The sequence below is a fragment of the Neoarius graeffei genome, chromosome 9 (assembly GCF_027579695.1).
Source record: "Neoarius graeffei isolate fNeoGra1 chromosome 9, fNeoGra1.pri, whole genome shotgun sequence".
NCBI classification, from domain to species: Eukaryota; Metazoa; Chordata; class Actinopteri; order Siluriformes; family Ariidae; genus Neoarius; species Neoarius graeffei.
Window position 1 is genome coordinate 59,957,677 of NC_083577.1, and position 19,408 is coordinate 59,977,084.

At 46.0% G+C, this 19,408-nt stretch overlaps 1 protein-coding gene across 2 annotated transcripts in view; it reads left to right on the forward strand.

The window, feature by feature from the left end:
- Window positions 1-19,408, forward strand: part of kalrna (kalirin RhoGEF kinase a) — a 408,274-nt gene that overhangs the window by 285,299 nt on the left and 103,567 nt on the right. For both annotated transcript variants that reach the window (XM_060929989.1, XM_060929988.1), the window contains exons 22-33: window positions 2,012-2,194; window positions 3,386-3,504; window positions 3,799-3,865; window positions 4,102-4,211; window positions 4,487-4,556; window positions 4,683-4,772; window positions 5,837-5,929; window positions 6,619-6,730; window positions 6,943-7,133; window positions 17,450-17,551; window positions 17,702-17,844; window positions 17,994-18,096. In XM_060929989.1, coding sequence (XP_060785972.1) covers window positions 2,012-2,194; window positions 3,386-3,504; window positions 3,799-3,865; window positions 4,102-4,211; window positions 4,487-4,556; window positions 4,683-4,772; window positions 5,837-5,929; window positions 6,619-6,730; window positions 6,943-7,133; window positions 17,450-17,551; window positions 17,702-17,844; window positions 17,994-18,096 — 1,383 coding nt within the window. The remainder of the gene's footprint in view (window positions 1-2,011; window positions 2,195-3,385; window positions 3,505-3,798; window positions 3,866-4,101; window positions 4,212-4,486; window positions 4,557-4,682; window positions 4,773-5,836; window positions 5,930-6,618; window positions 6,731-6,942; window positions 7,134-17,449; window positions 17,552-17,701; window positions 17,845-17,993; window positions 18,097-19,408) is intronic.

Here is a 19,408-nt window from a genome sequence, read left to right on the forward strand (position 1 = left end):
ACAAGAAGGATGCGCTCAACGCGGGGAGTCTCTCCGCACCTACTATGACCAGGCGAACCGAAGATCTGGGGGACAACGTGTATGACCAGCTGAATGAGAAAGCGTCAGAATTTGAGTTTTTTGCTTTGGCCATGGATGAGAGCAATGACGTGCAGGACACAGTACAACTGCTGTGATCTATTGATCTATTGCTCATATTATTATAATTTCACTGTTTTTTAAAATGTAATTATTTTATAGGCCTATTTATTTGACCTTTATTAAGTGCTGCACACAATTATTATTAATATTATTAATAATATCAACAGGCCTACCTACAATTTATAATTTTCCACTCACCTTTGCCAGTGTCAATCACCTCAACTAGGCAGATGTTTCTTACCTTGACAGCTTTGATGTTATTTTTATTAGAAAATAAATAAATGGAATATCTGTGGTATTTCAAATTAAAACAAAGTGTGAAGACTCGATTACTACTTTTGCAAACCACTAGTAAAGATAAACAAATATGTGCCAGGAATCAAGTGTTGATATAGTAGTGTGGATATAGTAGTGGGGATGGCTGTGCCAGGCTAGTAATCTCTACTACACAATGAGGCCTGCTGGTGGTCATATTTGTCTGGGTCATATAATTCTATGTTATATAGCTGACCCGACCCCGGCCCCCATCACAGTCAGGAACGACAATGTGGCCCCCAGAGAAAAAAGTTTGGTGACCCCTGCTTTAAGGTCATGACGTGACTTTTAATTAATAAAAAATAAATAAATAAAAACATTGAATTATACTGTAAGGTGTCCAAACTCTTGACTGGTACTATATACCGGTATACTAAGTAAGCTTGCTGGAAAAGTTCACAGGGCATCAGCTTGAGACTTGAGGTGTGTCAAGGCACTGTGATCCCACAGGAAAAAACAAAAAATGGCAAAAGTGGGAGGTTTTTACTTTCACACGCTCATGAGACAGTGAAAGACCATGTTTATTAATATGAAAGTGCAGCACTGCATGATGCAGTTACAGGATTCTTTATAACTACCTGTGTCATGATCATGTTCGTTTCAGTTAGGAAGAACAAAATGTGTTGATATTTTTAATTTTTAGAATAATAATAATAATAATAATAATAAAAGCTGACCTCTAGTTGAGACCAATTATGAACTTGAGTGATATAGCTCAGCTTGAGGAAGAAGAAGAAGAAGAAGAAGAAGAAGAAGAAGAACTGGAACAACAACTTTATTCATCACACGCTTGTGAAATTCCTCTCTGCATTAGTGAAGTAGTGAACACACACATGCACACACACGTGAGCAATGAGCACACACACATACCCAGAGCAGTGGGCAGCCATGCTAACAGGGAGCAGTTGGGAGTCAGGTGCCTTGCTCAAGGGCACCTCAGCCCAAGGCTGTCCCATATTAACCTAACCACATTAACCTCTGGAGCACCTGGAGGAAACCCACGCAGACACGGGGAGAACATGCAAACTCCACACAGAAAGGCCCCTGCCGGCCGTTGGGCTTAAACCCAGAACCTTCTTGCTGTGAGGTGACCGTGCTAACCATTTACACCCACTGTATGCTGACACTTCCCCCCCTAATGTTTCTAGGGGCATATTGGTAGCACTTATAATTTTTTATGTTGTTATATACATCTGTTTCCCACCTCTATATGGGGGTAAAGTGAATACGGTTAAGCAGGTAGGGTTAAGGGCCATTCTCAAGGGCCCAACAGTGGCAGGCCAGCAGCACCAGGGCTTGAACCCCCGAACTTCTGATCAGCAACCCAGTGCCTTAACCGTTGCGTCACCGCTGCCCCTAGCATTTATGTTTCTTCATAATAATAATAATAATCATCTTTCAGTTTAGACCACACCCTGTTTTGGTTGTGTATACACACTGCCTTTTATGGACAAACACACAACTTTATTTTGAAACCTGTCACATGCAGGTTCATGCACACACCTTCTCACACAGATACACTAATTTTAGCTAAATATTGCATGTTATCTCTCAGCAAACTAAGGAGAAGGTGAAGCTGCTGATCCAACTGGCTGACAACTTTGTGGAAAAGGGCCATGTGCATGTAACCGAGCTGAAAAAATGGGTGAGCACGGTGGACAGACGCTACCGAGACTTCTCCCAACGCATGGGCCAATATCGCTGCAGCTTAGAGAATGCACTGGGCATCAGCACTGAGGTGAGAAAGCACCTGCTCCCGGTCCTCACTACATTCACAGCACAAACTCAGTCTACAGAGCACTTTCAATATTTCATCTCTCCCACTAAAGAAATGAATTGGATAAGTCAGTTAAATGGCGTAAAGTGTAATGTCACCCCCAGCTTTGAGCCTAACTCCACCCAATGCACAATTTTGAAAAATGCTAAAAGTGGGTAAAGGGCTAAGGTGGGGAGGAGGTTGAGGAGGGAGGGGCTGAGTGGGGGAGGGTGTTGGGGAAGGGCTGAGAGGGGGAGGGATTTGAGGTGGGGAAGGGCTAAGAGGGGGAGGGTGTTGGGGGAGGGGGTTTGAGGTGGGGAAGGGTTGAGAGGGGGAGGGTGTTGGGGAGGGGATGAGAGGGGGTTTGAGGTGGGGAAGGGTTGAGAGGGGGGACAGGAGGGGCTGAGATGGGGAGGGTATGAGAGGGGGAGGGGTGGGGCTAAGATGAGGAGGGGTGGTGCTGACATGTGAGGCAGGAGTTGCGTTGTTCAATGAGTCTTGATCAGCATATTTGAAAATGAGCATGGTTTTACAGACTCCCACTCAAGGGATCTGAGGGAAGAGGGCCGTCCACCTCTGATTAGAGGATGTTAACATTCATTCTTTCTAAAACTTGCATAATGTAGAGCAGTGCCAAAGGGCCGACTCTATGTCTACATTGGCCTTGTTAAGGTTCAGGATGATTTTAACCAATAAATGGCATTTTCAACCCATAAAATGCTGATTTTTTTTTTTATAAAACATGGTAATGTTGTAAATGTTAACACCATCACTGATGTTTCATCACAGTAGAGTTATATAATTTAGTTCACAGCTCAAAAAATAATTTAAGTGTGCAGTACCTCTTTAAAGCCTTTATTACAAAAACACACTTACTTCTGAGTGTGACTACAGTGATGGTCTGGAAGAAGAGACTTAAAATAGACTGCAGTACATCATGCCATTGCTGACAGTAATGATTCATCTTTAATGGATCCAGAGATTTTTATGCCTCTGACAATAATCATAACATCAAAATCTGTTGTGTTAGTGGTTTTCACTTTGCACTCAGGCAATGAAATGTTAGTGAAGAGCCATTCCATACTTTCGTACAACAGTTTAAAAAAAAAAGTTGTATAATCTCAGATTATCTCTGACAGGAAGTGCACAAATCTGTGTGTTTCTCTCTTTCAGCATAATAAGGACCTAGAGTTGGATATCATTCCAGCCAGCCTGACTGACCCAGAAGTCAAACTCCGAGAACCCAACCATGAGGTCAATGAGGAGAAAAGGAAGTCAGCAAGGAAGAAAGAGTGAGTCTGTAAACTTTTAAAGTTGTGTTGTGTGTAAATATAAATGTAACAGCTAACCAGTTCCTGATAAAATAAATAAATTTTAGTTATTTATTTAACCAGATAAAAATCTAGAGAATATACCATGCCAGGTAAAACTAAATATAAAAATTATCCTTACAGAAGAATAAGCAACAAGTGAATGAAATTAAATTTAAAAATAAAATTCACATTGAAAAACACATTTTCCTTGAATTCAAGTTGCTGCTATGACAACCAATGTGTGTGTGTGTGTGTGTGTGTGATTGCCTTTAGATTTATTATGGCAGAGTTGCTGCAAACTGAAAAAGCCTATGTTAGAGATCTTCATGAGTGCTTAGAGGTAAGAGAGGTCATCTTAAATTGCACCATTCCTAAATTATTACTTATAAATTTAAATTACAGATGATAAAACCGTAATTCCTGAGAGTATTTTCCCTCAAGTTTCAGCCAAACCCTAAAGAAACATTACCATATGTAAATTTCCCTAATTTTAATGTCCTGTTGCAGAATTTTGTGGTCATTACTGTAGACAGCAGTTTCCTTTGTGTGTGTGTGTGTGTGTGTGTGTGTGTGTAGACATACCTCTGGGAGATGACTAGTGGTGTAGAGGAGATCCCAGCAGGTATCGTCAACAAAGAGCATGTCATCTTTGGAAACATCCAGGAGATTTACGATTTCCACAATAAGTAAGATATTATCTACAAGCACAAGGTTTTTTTTTTTAAGGTATACATTAATTTACATTATGTATGCATACCAAATGTGTACATTAGGGTACACCTTACTTGGATAGAAGAGCCCAGTTTTACTGTGATGTTGATGTTTTTTTATTTCCTTTTAGATTAAGCTTGAAATATGTAAATGTAAGCAAATGCAGTGTTGATTATGTTTCTTATTTGATATGCAAATGATTCCGGACCAGGATTAAATGTTGTTTTCATCCTGATTTCTTTTGATTTAGCATTTTCTTGAAAGAGTTAATCAATTATGAGCAGTTGCCAGAGGATGTGGGCCATTGCTTTGTCACATGGGTGAGTGCCATTGATGCACCTTGATCTATTGTCAAGCCTTTTATAATAATAATAATAATAATAATAATAATAATAATAATAGTGCTTATACATGAACAAACTTCACATTTTATATTATTTTTCCAGGCGGATAAATTCCAGATCTATGTGACTTACTGTAAAAATAAGCCAGACTCAAATCAGCTAATACTGGAGCAAGCTGGAAGCTTTTTTGATGTAAGATCATCTCTGTGTCTTTTCAATATATTCACTTTTTCATCCTATTATTCCCCAGTCTAGGTTTGGGATGGGATGGTAGCAGAAAGGTTGAGTGTGTGAAATATGATTTTTGGGCAGGGCCAGATCTAGCTCTCACTTACAGGGTGGGCCAGGAAGAATTTTGCAGGAGCAGTATTTTATATATATATATATATATATATATATATATATATATATATATATATATATATATATATATATATATGACTTTGTTCCTGTCTCTCTTCCCCTCGTGTGGGTGGGCCAGGCCCATTTTCGGGTGTATAAAGAAAATATCCTGTGACTTTCTTTCAAATTACAGCAGCTATACTGTATGTACAGTATGTTCACAGACACTGTAAATGAGGTTAAGCAGACTCAGGCCAAAATAACCCTGTAGCATTGCATCCTCGCTCACCTGTAACAATAAAGACACCACACACTCAAGGCAAGCTGCTGCCATAATGCTCTACCCTGTCAATACAGAGCGATAAAAAATGGGGGGGGGGGGACTACATACCTAGAATAAGGGAATATCCAGGGTTGGAATACATACAAATCCAGAGAACAATATCAAAGGGGTAGACGAACGACAGGCAGTCGATAATGGAGCAGGATCCTGGAAGTTAGATTGCAGCCCAGTATTGTACTAATATCTCACTCTGAATCTGGACACAGGAAAAAGATCCCAGACCAGTCCGGAGAACATAAAGCACAATAATTCCCTATAGTTTATCACCTTTTTTTTTAATCACAGAGCTGGACTTTTTTTTTTTGTCAGACAGATAAATTCTAAACACCAGACCTGTTGTACACACCATAGTGTAGCTAATTGTGTTTGCATTGTCCATTTAAGGCTATAAGGACATGTTTACAATGAACAATCTTAGCCAGTAGGAGGCACCAGACACTGAGTTACAGGATGCTACAATATTAATCACAAGTAAACATGGAGTGCAGACAGACCATAATGAATTCAGCATATGAGACTGTGTGCTGTATTTGAGTTTGATGTTATAATCTATTGATTATCCTCTGTGCAGGAAATCCAGCAGAGGCACGGCCTGGCCAACTCCATCTCCTCTTACCTTATCAAGCCTGTGCAGAGGATCACCAAGTACCAGCTTCTCCTCAAGGTGCCGTGTGTGTGTGTGTATAAGAGGAAGAAAAAGAGTGCTGGAAGTGGTGATGTTTGCACAGTGGTTCATCAGATGTTCATCATACTGAGTATCTCATATTTTGTTCTTTTATTTCATAATCTCTTTGCAGCTCACTTTTACATAAGAATACAGCTGTTTTTTTTTTTTTAGTTGTGTATTGCAAACTTTAGTCCTGCGTATCTTTTGTGTATGTCATAAAATTTAAAATTTGGGTCCAAAATGGGGCGGCACGGTGGTGTAGTGGTTAGCGCTGTCGCCTCACAGCAAGAAGGTCCTGGGTTCGAGCCCCGGGGCCGGCAAGGGCCTTTCTGTGTGGAGTTTGCATGTTCTCCCCGTGTCCGCGTGGGTTTCCTCCGGGTGCTCCGGTTTCCCCCACAGTCCAAAGACATGCAGGTTAGGTTAACTGGTGACTCTAAATTGACCGTAGGTGTGAGTGTGAGTGTGAATGGTTGTCTGTGTCTATGTGTCAGCCCTGTGATGACCTGGCGACTTGTCCAGGGTGTACCCCGCCTTTCGCCCGTAGTCAGCTGGGATAGGCTCCAGCTTGCCTGCGACCCTGTAGAACAGGATAAAGCGGCTACAGATAATGAGATGAATGAGATGGGTCCAAAATGACGTAGCTGAAGCATAGCATTTCCTGTGATTTTATCCTTTTGTCCTTGCAGGAGCTGCTGAGTTGTTGTGAGGAGGGTAAAGGTGAGATTAAGGATGGGCTGGAGGTGATGCTGGCTGTGCCAAAGAGAGCCAACGATGCCATGCACCTCAGCATGCTAGAGGGTATTCACACTTTTCCACCACTGAGCTACACAATGCACAGTTTTGTACAGTGAAATCCCACTTATAATTACAATACCAACAAAACCCCCTGGCTTGTATTCAGATGATATTTTTCAAATGACTTTGTTCCACAGAATTGACTACTGGCTGATTGACTGTTCTTCAGTGTTTTGTGACCTCTGACCTGACCTCTGCTCTTTGCTTGTCTGCAGGTTTTGATGAGAATTTGGATGTGCAGGGAGAACTGATCCTACAGGACACATTCCAGGTGTGGGACCCCAAATCTCTAATCCGGAAAGGTCGAGACCGCCACCTCTTCCTCTTCGAGATCTCCCTCGTTTTCAGCAAGGAGATCAAAGACTCAGCTGGCCGCACTAAATACGTCTACAAAAGCAAACTACTGGTATTCCAGGATGTCTGATCTTTTCATTCTGCATATGTAATGATTTGGAATGACAGAGGGCAGCACAATACACTTTTCAGTGTTAGTTACATTACAAGCATTTAGCAGATGCTCTTATCTAGAGTGATGTACAACAGGACCCTAACACACCCACAGCAGTGAGCAGCCCAGGGAGCACTTGGGGGTTAGGTGCTTTGCTCAAGGGAACTTCAGCCATTCCTGCTGGTCCAGGGAATCAAACCAGCAACCTTTTGGTCACAAAGCTGCTTCTCTAACCTCTAGGCCATAGGTTCCCCATTTGTTGAGAGCTGGTTGCTTTTTCCTTGTCTTGCTGTCTGTTTATGTAGCTTTTTGGGGGGGGGAGAAATATATTTTACTGTAATAACTAGCTGGCACGGTGGTGTAGTGGTTAGCACTGTTGCCTCACAGCAAGAAGGTTCTGGGTTTGAGCCCAGTGGCTGACAGAATGTGGAGTTTGCATGTTCTCCCTGTGTGTGCATAGGTTTCCTCTGGGAGCTCCGGTTTCCCCCACAGTCCAAAGACATGCAATTAGATTAACTGGCTACTCTAAATTGTCCATAGGTGTGAATGGTTGTTTCCCAAGCCCAGAAATGGAAGGGTTGTGGCAGGAAGGGCATCTGGTATAACACTATGCTCCAATTAATGATGTGTGGATCAATAGGGTCCACATGGACCTCAACCTGGCAATAGTGCTGGACAAGGGAGAAGATGATGATGAATTACTCGAATAACTCATTTATCTGAAGCATTCAAAGAACAATACAACATCTGTGAACAAGGCAGTATAAGTGTAATCTTGCTCAAAGGTGCTACAGTAGGTGTGGTTCTTTGCTCTCTTTTGGAATATCTGTTAGAATAGTACGTGGTCACATCAGTTCATGGATGGTGATACATTTAGTGATAAAGATCTACAGCAAAGACTTATTTATTTATTTAAACTCTCAAACCAAAAATTACTCAGCTACCTTAATATATAGTCTCAATCAGTTTGTGCACCTGGATGAATATGTTCATTTATTAATTCGTTAATATTCAGTAATCTCTTCATCAGTGTCATGGCAAATCTAGAACCTATCCCAGGAATACTGGGCATGAGGCGGAAACACATCTTTAAGGCCCGACTCCACAATACCGATAACTATGACTATAACTATAATGATGACTAAAATAAACCAGTCCCTTGCAGTTTATGTGGTTGTTGCTCACACCAGACCAATAATGATGCCTATAGCCCAGGCCTGGGTTTATCTGTATCGGTGAAATTGCTTCTGGAGTGATTTTTCCAGACCTGGACCTGATCCGATAAAACATCTGACCAATCAGGTAACTGTTTACATGTGATGTTGTCTGAGCATGTGCTGTTTTCCCCAGGCATCTTTGTACATCCTTGTTGCATCATGAAGTCACGGAATACGGATTCACGGAAAATAAAAAATATAATACAAAGCATGGATCTTTTATTCGCAGATATGTGATTTTCCGTGAAATATGAATCGTAAATTAATAAAGTAAACATATAAATGCAGGTAAGCTATTTTAATTATGAACTTTGGCAGTCCAAACATTTAATTGTTTTAGAATTCTTAATTTTTTTTTATCTGTGATGCATCATCTGTATGAAATTGGTGACCAATCTGTAATATACTGAAACATCCATGACCAATCCGTAAATTATTTGCATCCGTATTAAAATCCGTAACCATTCCGTATTTTGTATCCTTTTTTATTATATTTCCATAATCCGTGACCTATCCGTATTATATCAACCACCGGAGTATGTGCATGGGTTGTTCTGAAGTCCAAGCTGTACAGTATGACTCAGAATAATGTGGTACTACTTGGAAAAAACTTCCATGACTGTTCCTAAGTTGCATCTGTTTATTTCCCTGAGTGGCAGGACCAAGCCATATTATAGTCGGGATTATAGTTGTGGTGTGACTGCTCCAGACTGGAACTAAATTCAGGCAGAGGTATAGTCATAGTTGGAGTTACAGGTATAGTTATAGGTGTTGTGGGATCGGGCCCTTAATGGACAATATCCCATCACAGGACCCCATACATACACACATTCATTAATATCTAGGAACAATCTGGAATTACAGCCAGTCCATCTATGGCATGGTGGCATGTTTGGTTTTTTTTTTGGAGGTAGGAGGAAACTGGATACAGCCCACATGGATATGAGAAACTCCACACAGGAGTAACCCAAGCTCAGGATTGACCCAGGAACTCTGGGGCTGTGATGCAGCCACACTAACCACTGCACCAACATGCCACCCTGAGGGAATACAGCTTACAGCTGGATTGTTCATTGTTGGCCAGATGCTGAGGTTGCATTTTGTGCTTCATGTTCAAGCAGGGGGTGGCATGATGGTGTAGTGGTTAGCGCTGTCACCTCACAGCAAGAAGGTCCGGTTTCGAGCCCTGTGGCCGGCGAGGGCCTTTCTGTGCGGAGTTTGCATGTTCTCCCCGTGTCCGCGTGGGTTTCCTCCGGGTGCTCCGGTTTCCCCCACAGTCCAAAGACATGCAGGTTAGGTTAACTGGTGACTCTAAATTGACCGTAGGTGTGAGTGTGAATGGTTGTCTGTGTCTATGTGTCGGCCCTGTGATGACCTGGCGACTTGTCCAGGGTGTATCCCGTCTCTCGCCCGTAGTCAGCTGGGATAGGCTCCAGCTTGCCTGCGGCCCTGTAGAACAGGATAAAGCGGCTAGAGATGATGAGATGAGACGTTCAAGCAGGGCACAACAATGATATTCCTGTGGTAAACATGTGTAAACTTGATAAACCTGTGCAATAACTTCGTATATCATACTGCTTAACTACACTGTGCAATATTTATACTATTTATCTCACTTATCTATTATCACTCATTTATCTGCTAGTGTATGCACTTTGCACCCTCGCTACCTCGACTTGTGTTAGTTGAAGTTTTTAAAAAAATTGTAGTTGCTTTTTTTGTATATTTCTCTTCTTAATAGTAAATTTGTATCCCCCCGGCATATAATGCAGGGGGATATAGCTATCGCTCTGTCTGTATGTCCGCCCATCTGTCTGTCTGTCTGTCTGTAAACATTTTAGTTTCTGGAGCATAACTCAAAAGCTATTAGGAATTTTTTCACGAAACCTGACAGTTATGTTAAGTGACTAGAGGAGTTGTGCCTTTTGACATTTTGGGATTTCTGTGATTTTTATTTTTTTCCATATTTCCATGGCAACCAGTTCAACTTAGGAAAATTTGAAGTGGGGTTTCATGTGGGGGCTGGGGGGATACGTCATCTCCTGATGACTCTTATTATTTTATAACAGGCACACTTTGATTTGAGGATGACACCTTTTGCAATTTCATCATGTTAGCACAGTGACAGTAAAGTTCTTCTTGATATTCCCACTTTTAAGGAAGAAAAATGTAAGGTGCACAGGGACAAATCTGTGTGTGACTTGTTCGATGAGCAAATGACCTGCAATATCACTAGACCTCGATAGAGCATTACTTGAAACAACAGATAAAACACCAAAACAGTGCCCACAAACTGCAGATGAACTGTGTATACAGTCAATAGGCTAAAATTATGGTATCCTTTGCTTACAGGATTGGTGCTCTTTTTAAAATGAGCAGAGATGTAACTAAATATTAGGAAATAATATTAATTGACTGGGGCGGCACAGTGGTGCAGTGGTTAGCACTGTCTCCTCACAGCAAGAAGGTCCGGGGTTTGAGCCCAGCGGCCGATGAGGGCCTTTCTGTGTGGAGTTTGCATGTTCTCCCCGTGTCCGCGTGGGTTTCCTCCAGGTGCTCCGGTTTCCCCCGCAGTCCAAAGGCATGCAGGTTCGGCTAATTGGTGGCTCTAAATTGACTGTAGGTGTGAATGGTTGTCTGTGTCTCTGTGCTAGCCCTGCGATGACCTGGCGACTTGTCCGGGGTGTACCCCGCTTCTCACCTATAGTCAGCTGAGATAGGCTTCAGCTTGCCTGCGACCATGTAGGACAGGATAAGCACCTACAGATAATAGATGGATGGATGTATATATTCTATACTGCATTCAGTATTCAGTAAAATATGTAATATTTATAAAAGCAAAAAAATAAAATAAAATAATAATAATAATACAAGGTCTTTATCTGTAAGAGTTTAGAGGAAACAAATGCAGGTGTGTTTGGGTTTATGAATACGCTGAGCTGTAGAGAATGTAGAGGTGTGTCTCTTGGAGAATTCTTTGGAAAACTCTTTCTTATTATAGTTTCACTCTTTACTGTGTAAAATCAATCCATCCATTGTCTGTAGCCGCTTATCCTGTGTAGGGTCGCGGGCAAGCTGGAGCCTATCCGAGCTGACAATGGACGAGAGGCGGGGTACACCCTGGACAAGTCGCCAGGTCATCGCAGGGCTGACACATAGAGACAAACAACTATTCACACTCACATTCACACCTACGGTCAATTTAAAGTCACCAGTTAACCTAACCTGCATGTCTTTGGACTGTGGGGGAAACCGGAGCACCCAGAGGAAACCCACGCAGACATGGGGAGAACATGCAAACTCCGCACAGAAAGGCCCTCACCGGCCGCTGGGCTCAAACCCAGAACCTTCTTGCTGTGAGGCGACAGTGCTCATCACTACACCACTGTGCCACCCTACTGTGTAAAATGTGAAAGAATATGGACATAGACTGTACATCTGTGTCTCTAGAATGAGAAATCCACTTTAATCACAGTGTTTTGGTGTCAGATGTACCAGGTAGAACAAATCTATTTTAGATACTGTATCTTAGCTGGAACTTTTAGAAATGGAAGAAAAACGGATTGGGTTATTTTTATTTAGTGTCTTTCTACCTCAAATTTTATTTAGTATGTGTAGAAGTTCAGATGGGTGGGTGGAGCACAGAAGGACAGCAGGCCAGAACTGAGTTAAAAAAAACCCTCTTTATTAGCACTTTTCAGTGACTTTTTAAACTCTCCCAGCCACACACGCACGCACACACACACACACAGGTCGTCTGGTTGGGGAGAGAGCTCTCTTCCTCTGCTCTCTCTCTCCTTATATAGGGCACGGTCACTGAGGGAGACACACAAACACACGTTAACTGACATCAGGTGCAGTGATTCTGCCACTTACCTTCCCTGACTCCACTCTCCGGTCCCAGACCGACGCTTGACCACGCCCCCGCTGCCACATACCCCCACCGCCCGACTCAGGCCGGGCAACCATCCGGCCTGCAGCCGACCCACCCCCCCTTGACGGGAGAGGAAGTCCACCACGACCATCTGCGCCCCCAGCCTGTGGATCACCTTGAAGTTAAAGGGCTGGAGTGCCAGATACCAACGGGTGATCTGCGCATTGGCATCCTTCATGCGGTGGAGCCACTGGAGGGGCGCGTGGTCCGAACAGAGGGTGAAAGGGCATCCCAGCAGGTAGTAGCGGAGGGCGAGGACCGCCCACTTGATGGCCAAGCACTCTTTCTCTATTGTGCTGTAGCGCCCCTCCCGCACCGACAGCTTTCTGCTGATATACAGCATGGGGCGATCCTCCCCCTCCACCTCCTGGGCTAGAACAGCCCCCAGCCCTCTGTCCGACACATCCGTCTGCAACATAAAGGGGAGAGAAAAGTCAGGGGAGTGTAACAGTGGCCCCCCACACAGTGCAGCCTTCACCTCAGAGAAAGCCCCCTGGCATTGCTCCATCCACTGGACCGGATCTGGTGCTCCCTTTTTAGTGAGATCAGTCAGCGGGCTGGTGACGTCCGAATAATTAGGTATAAACCTACGATAGTAGCCAGCCAGCCCCAGGAACTGTTTCACCCCCTTTTTGGTCTTGGGCCTTGGGCAGGCCACAATCGCTGCTGTCTTATTAATTTGGGGACACACCTGCCCATTGCCCAAATGGAAGCCCAGATACCGTACTTCCACCCGCCCAATCACACACTTCGTCGGGTTGGCCGTGAGACCCGCTCGCCTCAGCTACCTAAGGACGGCCCTCAGGTGTTGTAGATGCCGCGGCCAGTCGTTACTATAGATTATAATATCGTCCAAGTATGCAGCCGCATAGGCGGCATGAGGGCGGAGGACCCTGTTCATAAGCCGCTGGAACGTAGCAGGCGCCCCAAACAGCCCAAAAGGAAGTGTTACAAATTGGTGTAAGCCAAACGGTGTGGAAAAAGCCGTTTTTTTCTCGGGATAGTGGAGTCAAGGGGATCTGCCAATAACCCTTTTTTAAATCCAGTGTCGAATAAAAGCAAGCCGTGCCTAGTTGATCCAGCAACTCGTCAATACGAGGCATTGGGTATGCATCGAATTTAGACACTGCGTTGACTTTTCTATAGTCCACACAGAACTGGACCGACCCGTCGGCCTTGGGAACCAAGACCAGTGGGCTGCTCCAGTCACTGTGGGACTCCTCGACGATGCCCATTTCGAGCATGGCCTCGAGTTCTTCCCGAACAACTTTTTTCTTGTGTTCGGGTAGCCTGTAAGGGCGGCTGCACACTACCACTGCCGGGGGCGTCTCAATGTGGTGTTCTATGAGGCGGGTGCGGCTGGGCAGGGGCGAGAACACGTTCGACAATTCAGTCTGCAACTGGACAACCTTCGTGAGTTGGGTCGGGGAGAGGTGGTCTCCACAGGGGACCGGAGAGGTAAGCGATGTCAGTGTTCCTTTTTGAACCTCCAGCCCCAGCTCCGCCTTCTCCAGATCCACCGACACCAACGCCACGGGGACCTCCTCGTTCCAGAGTTTGAGCAGATTGAGGTGGTAAATCTGTAGTGCCCCACCCCTATCCATTCACCTCACCTCATAGTCAACATCCCCGACTCGCCATGTGACCTCAAAGGGTCCTTGCCACTTGGCGACTAATTTGGAGCTCGATGTGGGCAACAGTACGAGTACTTTATCTCCTGGTGTGAACTCCCTAAGGCGCGTACCCCTGTCGTACAGGCGGGTTTGCCGTTCTTGGGCCTGCTGCAAATTCTCCTGGGTTAGATGTGTGAGTGTGTGGAGTTTTGCGCGCAGGTCGATAACGTATTGGATTTCATTTTTGCTTGGGGAAGGTCCCTCCTCCCAGTTTTCCCACAGTACATCTAGGATGCCGCGCGGCTTACGCCCATATAATAATTCGAACAGGGAGAACCCCGTGGAGGCTTGTGGGACCTCTCGCACTGCAAATAACAGGGGTTCGAGCCATTTATCCCAATTGCGTGTGTCCTCGTGAACAAACTTTTTAATTATATTCTTGAGTGTGCGATTGAACCATTTGACTAAACCGTCCATTTGTGGGTGATAAACGCTGGTGCGGATCAGCTTAATTCCCAATAACCCATACAGTCCGCACAGTGTGCATGACATAAACGAGGTGCCTTGATCAGTCAGAATCTCTTTGGGGATTCCGACTCAGGAGATGACGCAGAAGAGCGCTTCCGCAATACTGCATGCTGAGATATTGCGAAGAGGCACTGCTTCCAGATATCGCGTTGCATAGTCCACCAGAACTAAAATAAAGCAATACCCTCGTGTTGACTGATCTAATGGCCCGACGAGATCCATCCCAATTCTTTCGAACAGGGTCTCGATTAATGGTAGAGGGCGCAAAGGCGCTTTTGGAATGGCCGCTGGATTTACTAACTGGCATTCGCGGCACGCCGTACACCACGTACGGACATCACCGCGAATCCCTGGCCAATAGAACTGGGCCATTATTCGGGCTAGTGTCTTATCCTGCCCCAAGTGTCCAGCCATGGGATTAAAGTGAGCCGCCTGGAATACCAATTCCCAGCGGCTCTTTGGAATCAAAAGTTGTGTAATCGGCTCCTTAGTCTGAGTGTCCTGCGTCACTCGGTATAATCCATCTCTCATAATGGAGAAATAGGGGAAGGATGGGGTGGTGTTTGGCTGGAGTGTTTGACCATCGATTACTCTCACTTGGTCAAACGCATGCCGCAGAGTCTCATTTCGCGACTGCTCTAATGGGAAATCCGCGAGGGATTCCCCGAGAGAGGGAGGAGGAGCCAGTGGCTCCTCGCTCTGACGCGGTGATGACGTAGACGGCTCTGTGACAGCTGCTCCCGCCAATGCCACACCGGGACCTCCCCCTGCTGAACTATGGCAGGCCCCACTCTTCACTAAATGAGTCATTAATTCCAGAAATCCCGGCCAATCAGTCCCCAAAATTATCGAGTGGGTAAGGTGAGGATTAACCACCGCCTTTACACTAAATTTTTCCCCTCGAAATAGAATGTGGACCGACACTAAAGGGTAATTCTGAACATCCCCGTGCACACACACAAAACCTTCACCAATTGTGCTCCCCCCAATGCCTCGTCTTGCACCAGGCTTTGGTGGATTGAGGTCTGATTACAGCCAGAGTCCACCAAAGCCTGATACGTATCCCCTTGGACACTCACCGGTATGCGATACGCTCCGGCCCAATCAAGGACGGTTCCTGGTGCGTCGGGGATCCGGACCACCGCGCCCACCTCTATTGCCGAACACTGCTGCTGGAGGTGCCCCGGCTCCCCACAGCGCCAGCAAACCGGCCCGGGCTGTCTCTCTGCACTGGCACTCTGGGGCTCACTCACCTGAGGGGGGGAAGAGACAGACACGGAAGTGGGAAACGGTAGGGCACCGTGGGTGTGGCGGGCCGGCTGGGGTGGAACCGGCCCCCGCCTCCGCGGTGGGGGAACAGGGCGAGGACGGGACACAGAAGGGGAGGGGGAGAGAGAGAGAGAGAGAGAGAGGAGAGGGGAGAAGAGGAGGTCTGCTGTCCTGCCGTCGGAACAGCCGCCAAATGGTCCTCCGCCAGCTTGATGGCCTGATCCAGCGACGCCGGGCGATGGCACTGGACCCACTCCGCGGTCCCTTCGGGTAGTCAGGCGATGAACTGTTCCAGTACCACTAGATCGACGAGTCCCTCAGCGTCGCGGTTGTCAGCCCTCAGCCACCGCCGGCAGGCATCCCGGAGTTGCTGGCCAAACGCGAACGGCCGGCCGACCTCCTCCAGGCGAAGAGCGCGGAAGCGCTGTCGATGTTGTTCTGGGGTGCGCCCCACATGCTGGAGGACGGCCCGGCGGAGGTCTGCGTAGACCAGCCGGCTGTCGGTGGGGAGCTGTAGCGCGGCCAGCTGCGCCTCGCCTGTTAGCAGGGGGAGGAGGCGCGCCGCGCTCTGTTCCACCGGCCAGCCCGAGGCCTCTGCTGCTTGTTCAAAGAGCGCGAGGAAGGCCTTGGGGTCATCGTGCAGGCCCATCTTCGCCCGTGGCGGTGGAGGTGGTGGACCTCGCCAACGCGAGGAGGTGCCGGAACACCTGACGATCTTCCTGTTGTGCCAGCACCAGGGCCTCGAACCTTTGCTCCTGCTCCTTCCGGAGGGCAACCAGCGCCTGGTGCTGGCTCTGCTGGGCCGTGGCGAGGGCGTGGACCAGGTCCGCGAAGGGGGAGGACTCCATGGGGCTGTTCTTCTCTGTGCTCCGAATCCCAGGTTTCAGCACCACTGTAGAGGTTCAGACAGGTGGGTGGAGCATAGAAGGACGGCACACCAGAACTGAGTTAAAAAAAAAAAAACTCTTTATTACCACTTTTCAGTGACTTTTTAAACTCTCCCAGCCAGCCAGCCAGCCCCACACACACACACACGCACGCACGCGCGCGCACGCACACAGGTCGTCTGGTTGGGGAGAGAGCTCTCTTCCTCTGCTCTCTCTCCTTATATAGGGCTCGGTCACTGGGGGAGACACACAAACACACGTTAACTGACATCAGGTGCAGTGATTCTGCCACTTACCTTCCCTGACTCCGCCCTCCAGTCACAGACTGACGCTTGACCACACCCCCACTGCCACAGTATGTATTTAGTTAGGCGGCACAGTGGTGTAGTAGTTAGTGCTGTCGCCTCACAGCAAGAAGGTCCGGGTTCGAGCCCCGTGGCCGGCGATGGGCTTTCTGTGCGGAGTTTGCATGTTCTCCCCATGTCCGCGTGGGTTTCCTCCAGGTACTCCGGTTTCCCCCACAGTTCAAAGACATGCAGGTTAGGTTAACTGGTGACTCTAAATTGACCGTAGGTGTGAGTGTGAATGGTTGTCTGTGTCTATGTGTCAGCCCTGTGATGACCTGGCGACTTGTCCAGGGTGTACCCCGCCTTTCGCCCGTAGTCAGCTGGGATAGGCTCCAGCTTGCCTGCGATCCTGTAGAACAGGATAAAGTGGCTAGAGATAATGAGAGATGAGATGCATTTAGTTATTTAGTGCCGCAGTCTGTTAAACGATGCTCCTGAAGTGATGAGTTATTCTCATGTCTCTCTTTTTTTTTTTAAAGACATCTGAGTTGGGGGTGACGGAGCACATAGAGGGCGACCCCTGTAAATTTGCACTATGGGCAGGACGGACACCTTCATCTGACAACAAGACAGTCCTTAAGGTACTATATAGGAGATATGCATAAACATTACGACTTCTAGGTCAATGATATTAAAAGTCAAATATTACTGGAGCTCATTATGTCTAGCTTTTATTATTTTTTCAATAATATAGCAGCAAAAAGGCCATTTTTGTGAAACTTATTCCACAGGCGTCCAGCATCGAGGCAAAGCAGGAGTGGATAAAGAACATACGGGAGGTTATTCAGGAGAGGATCATTCACCTGAAGGGGGCACTAAAGGAGCCTATACCACTACCCAAAACCCCTGCCAAGCCACGCAACAACAGCAAGAGGTTAGACTTCACCTGGGTTGTGTCCATTCAAACTTCTGAACATCTCTATTGTGTGTTTTAAAAGCATTTACACTACAGCTGGCATAGGCATAGATATACAGTAAGTATAGTAGTGACTAGTTTGTTTATTTGTGTGTGTGTCTGTGCAGAGAAATTGGAGAGGATGCTGATAGTCAAGGAGATGGCAGCAGTCAACCAGATACCATCTCCATTGCGTCTCGAACCTCTCAGAACACAGCAGACAGTGACAAGGTAGAATCTTAGCATGTTTCTGTGCTTATTGTCTCCTGCAGTCTACAGTCAGATCATTTGCACTGCATAAGGAACTGCAAGATAGAGATGCAAGTGAGAAATTTCAAGATAAATTATCCGAAAACATTGCACTTTAGGATCATTTTAGGATTCAGGAGAAAATTTGGGGGCGGCACGGTGGTGTAGTGGTTAGCGCTGTCGCCTCACAGCAAGAAGGTCTGGGTTCGAGCCCCGTGGCCGGCGAGGGCCTTTCTGTGCGGAGTTTGCATGTTCTCCGTGTGGGTTTCTTCTGGGTGCTCTGGTTTCCCCCAAAGACATGCAGGTTAGGTTAACTGGTGACTCTAAATTGACCGTAGGTGTGAATGTGAATGGTTGTCTATGTGTAAGCCCTGTGATGACCTGGTGACTTGTCCAGGGTGTACCCTGCCTTTTGCCCGTAGTCAGCTGGGATAGGCTCCAGCTTGCCTGCGACCCTGTAGAACAGGATAAAGCGGCTACAGATAATGAGATGAGATGAGGAGAAAATTTGCTGACACCACCCCTAAAAGGGCAATGTGACTTTTGATTGACAGGTGGATATGAAACAGGGTTTCCTGCCCTTTTCTTAAGTCTTGAGCAGGGGTGGTACCATGGTTAAGTAAGAATGGTAGCCATGATGGCACTTTGTATTTAAAGTGCCAAATAATAATGTTAAATTATGAAAAGTCTGTTCAGGTTGTGTGCTGGTTTGTGTTGTTCTTCGAGGAATTATGAGAGGCCCTGTGAAATCAAAGTAAGGTCCATTTACACTGCTTTCTTTGAAAGGCGATTGTTTGAGTGTGATATTAGTATTACTTAGCAGAGGAGGGTGTGTGTGTTTTATTGTTCGTCTCTGTGAGATGACTGTGACTCACACTTGTCCAAAGCTAGGTTTGACCTCTCAGTGATCAGAGCATGTTGGGTGTGTGTTTTTATGCTGTTGTTTCCCTGGTGCTCTGCTTTGTTGGTGAAATGTCAGTACATTGTATTTGCTGGAGGTAAATAAACCCACGTGCATTTCTTTCACACTTGACAACAGCAGCAAACACTTGCACGCTTGCCATGTGGGAGTATTATTTTCTCCTGCTGTGTCCTCCAGACATGTCTGTGGGCAGGCTTGGTCTTTTCTGGCCTGTTGTTCTTTGTGTATGGATTCTGCTGAAATTGTGTTTTTCTTTCTACTAGAACCTCAAGTGCAGTTTAACAACTGGATCCTAATGCATGTGTGCACTCATCTACAATATCATGAGCCAGCTTTATATTTAGATCTCGGTTACATTAGAGCTATGATACT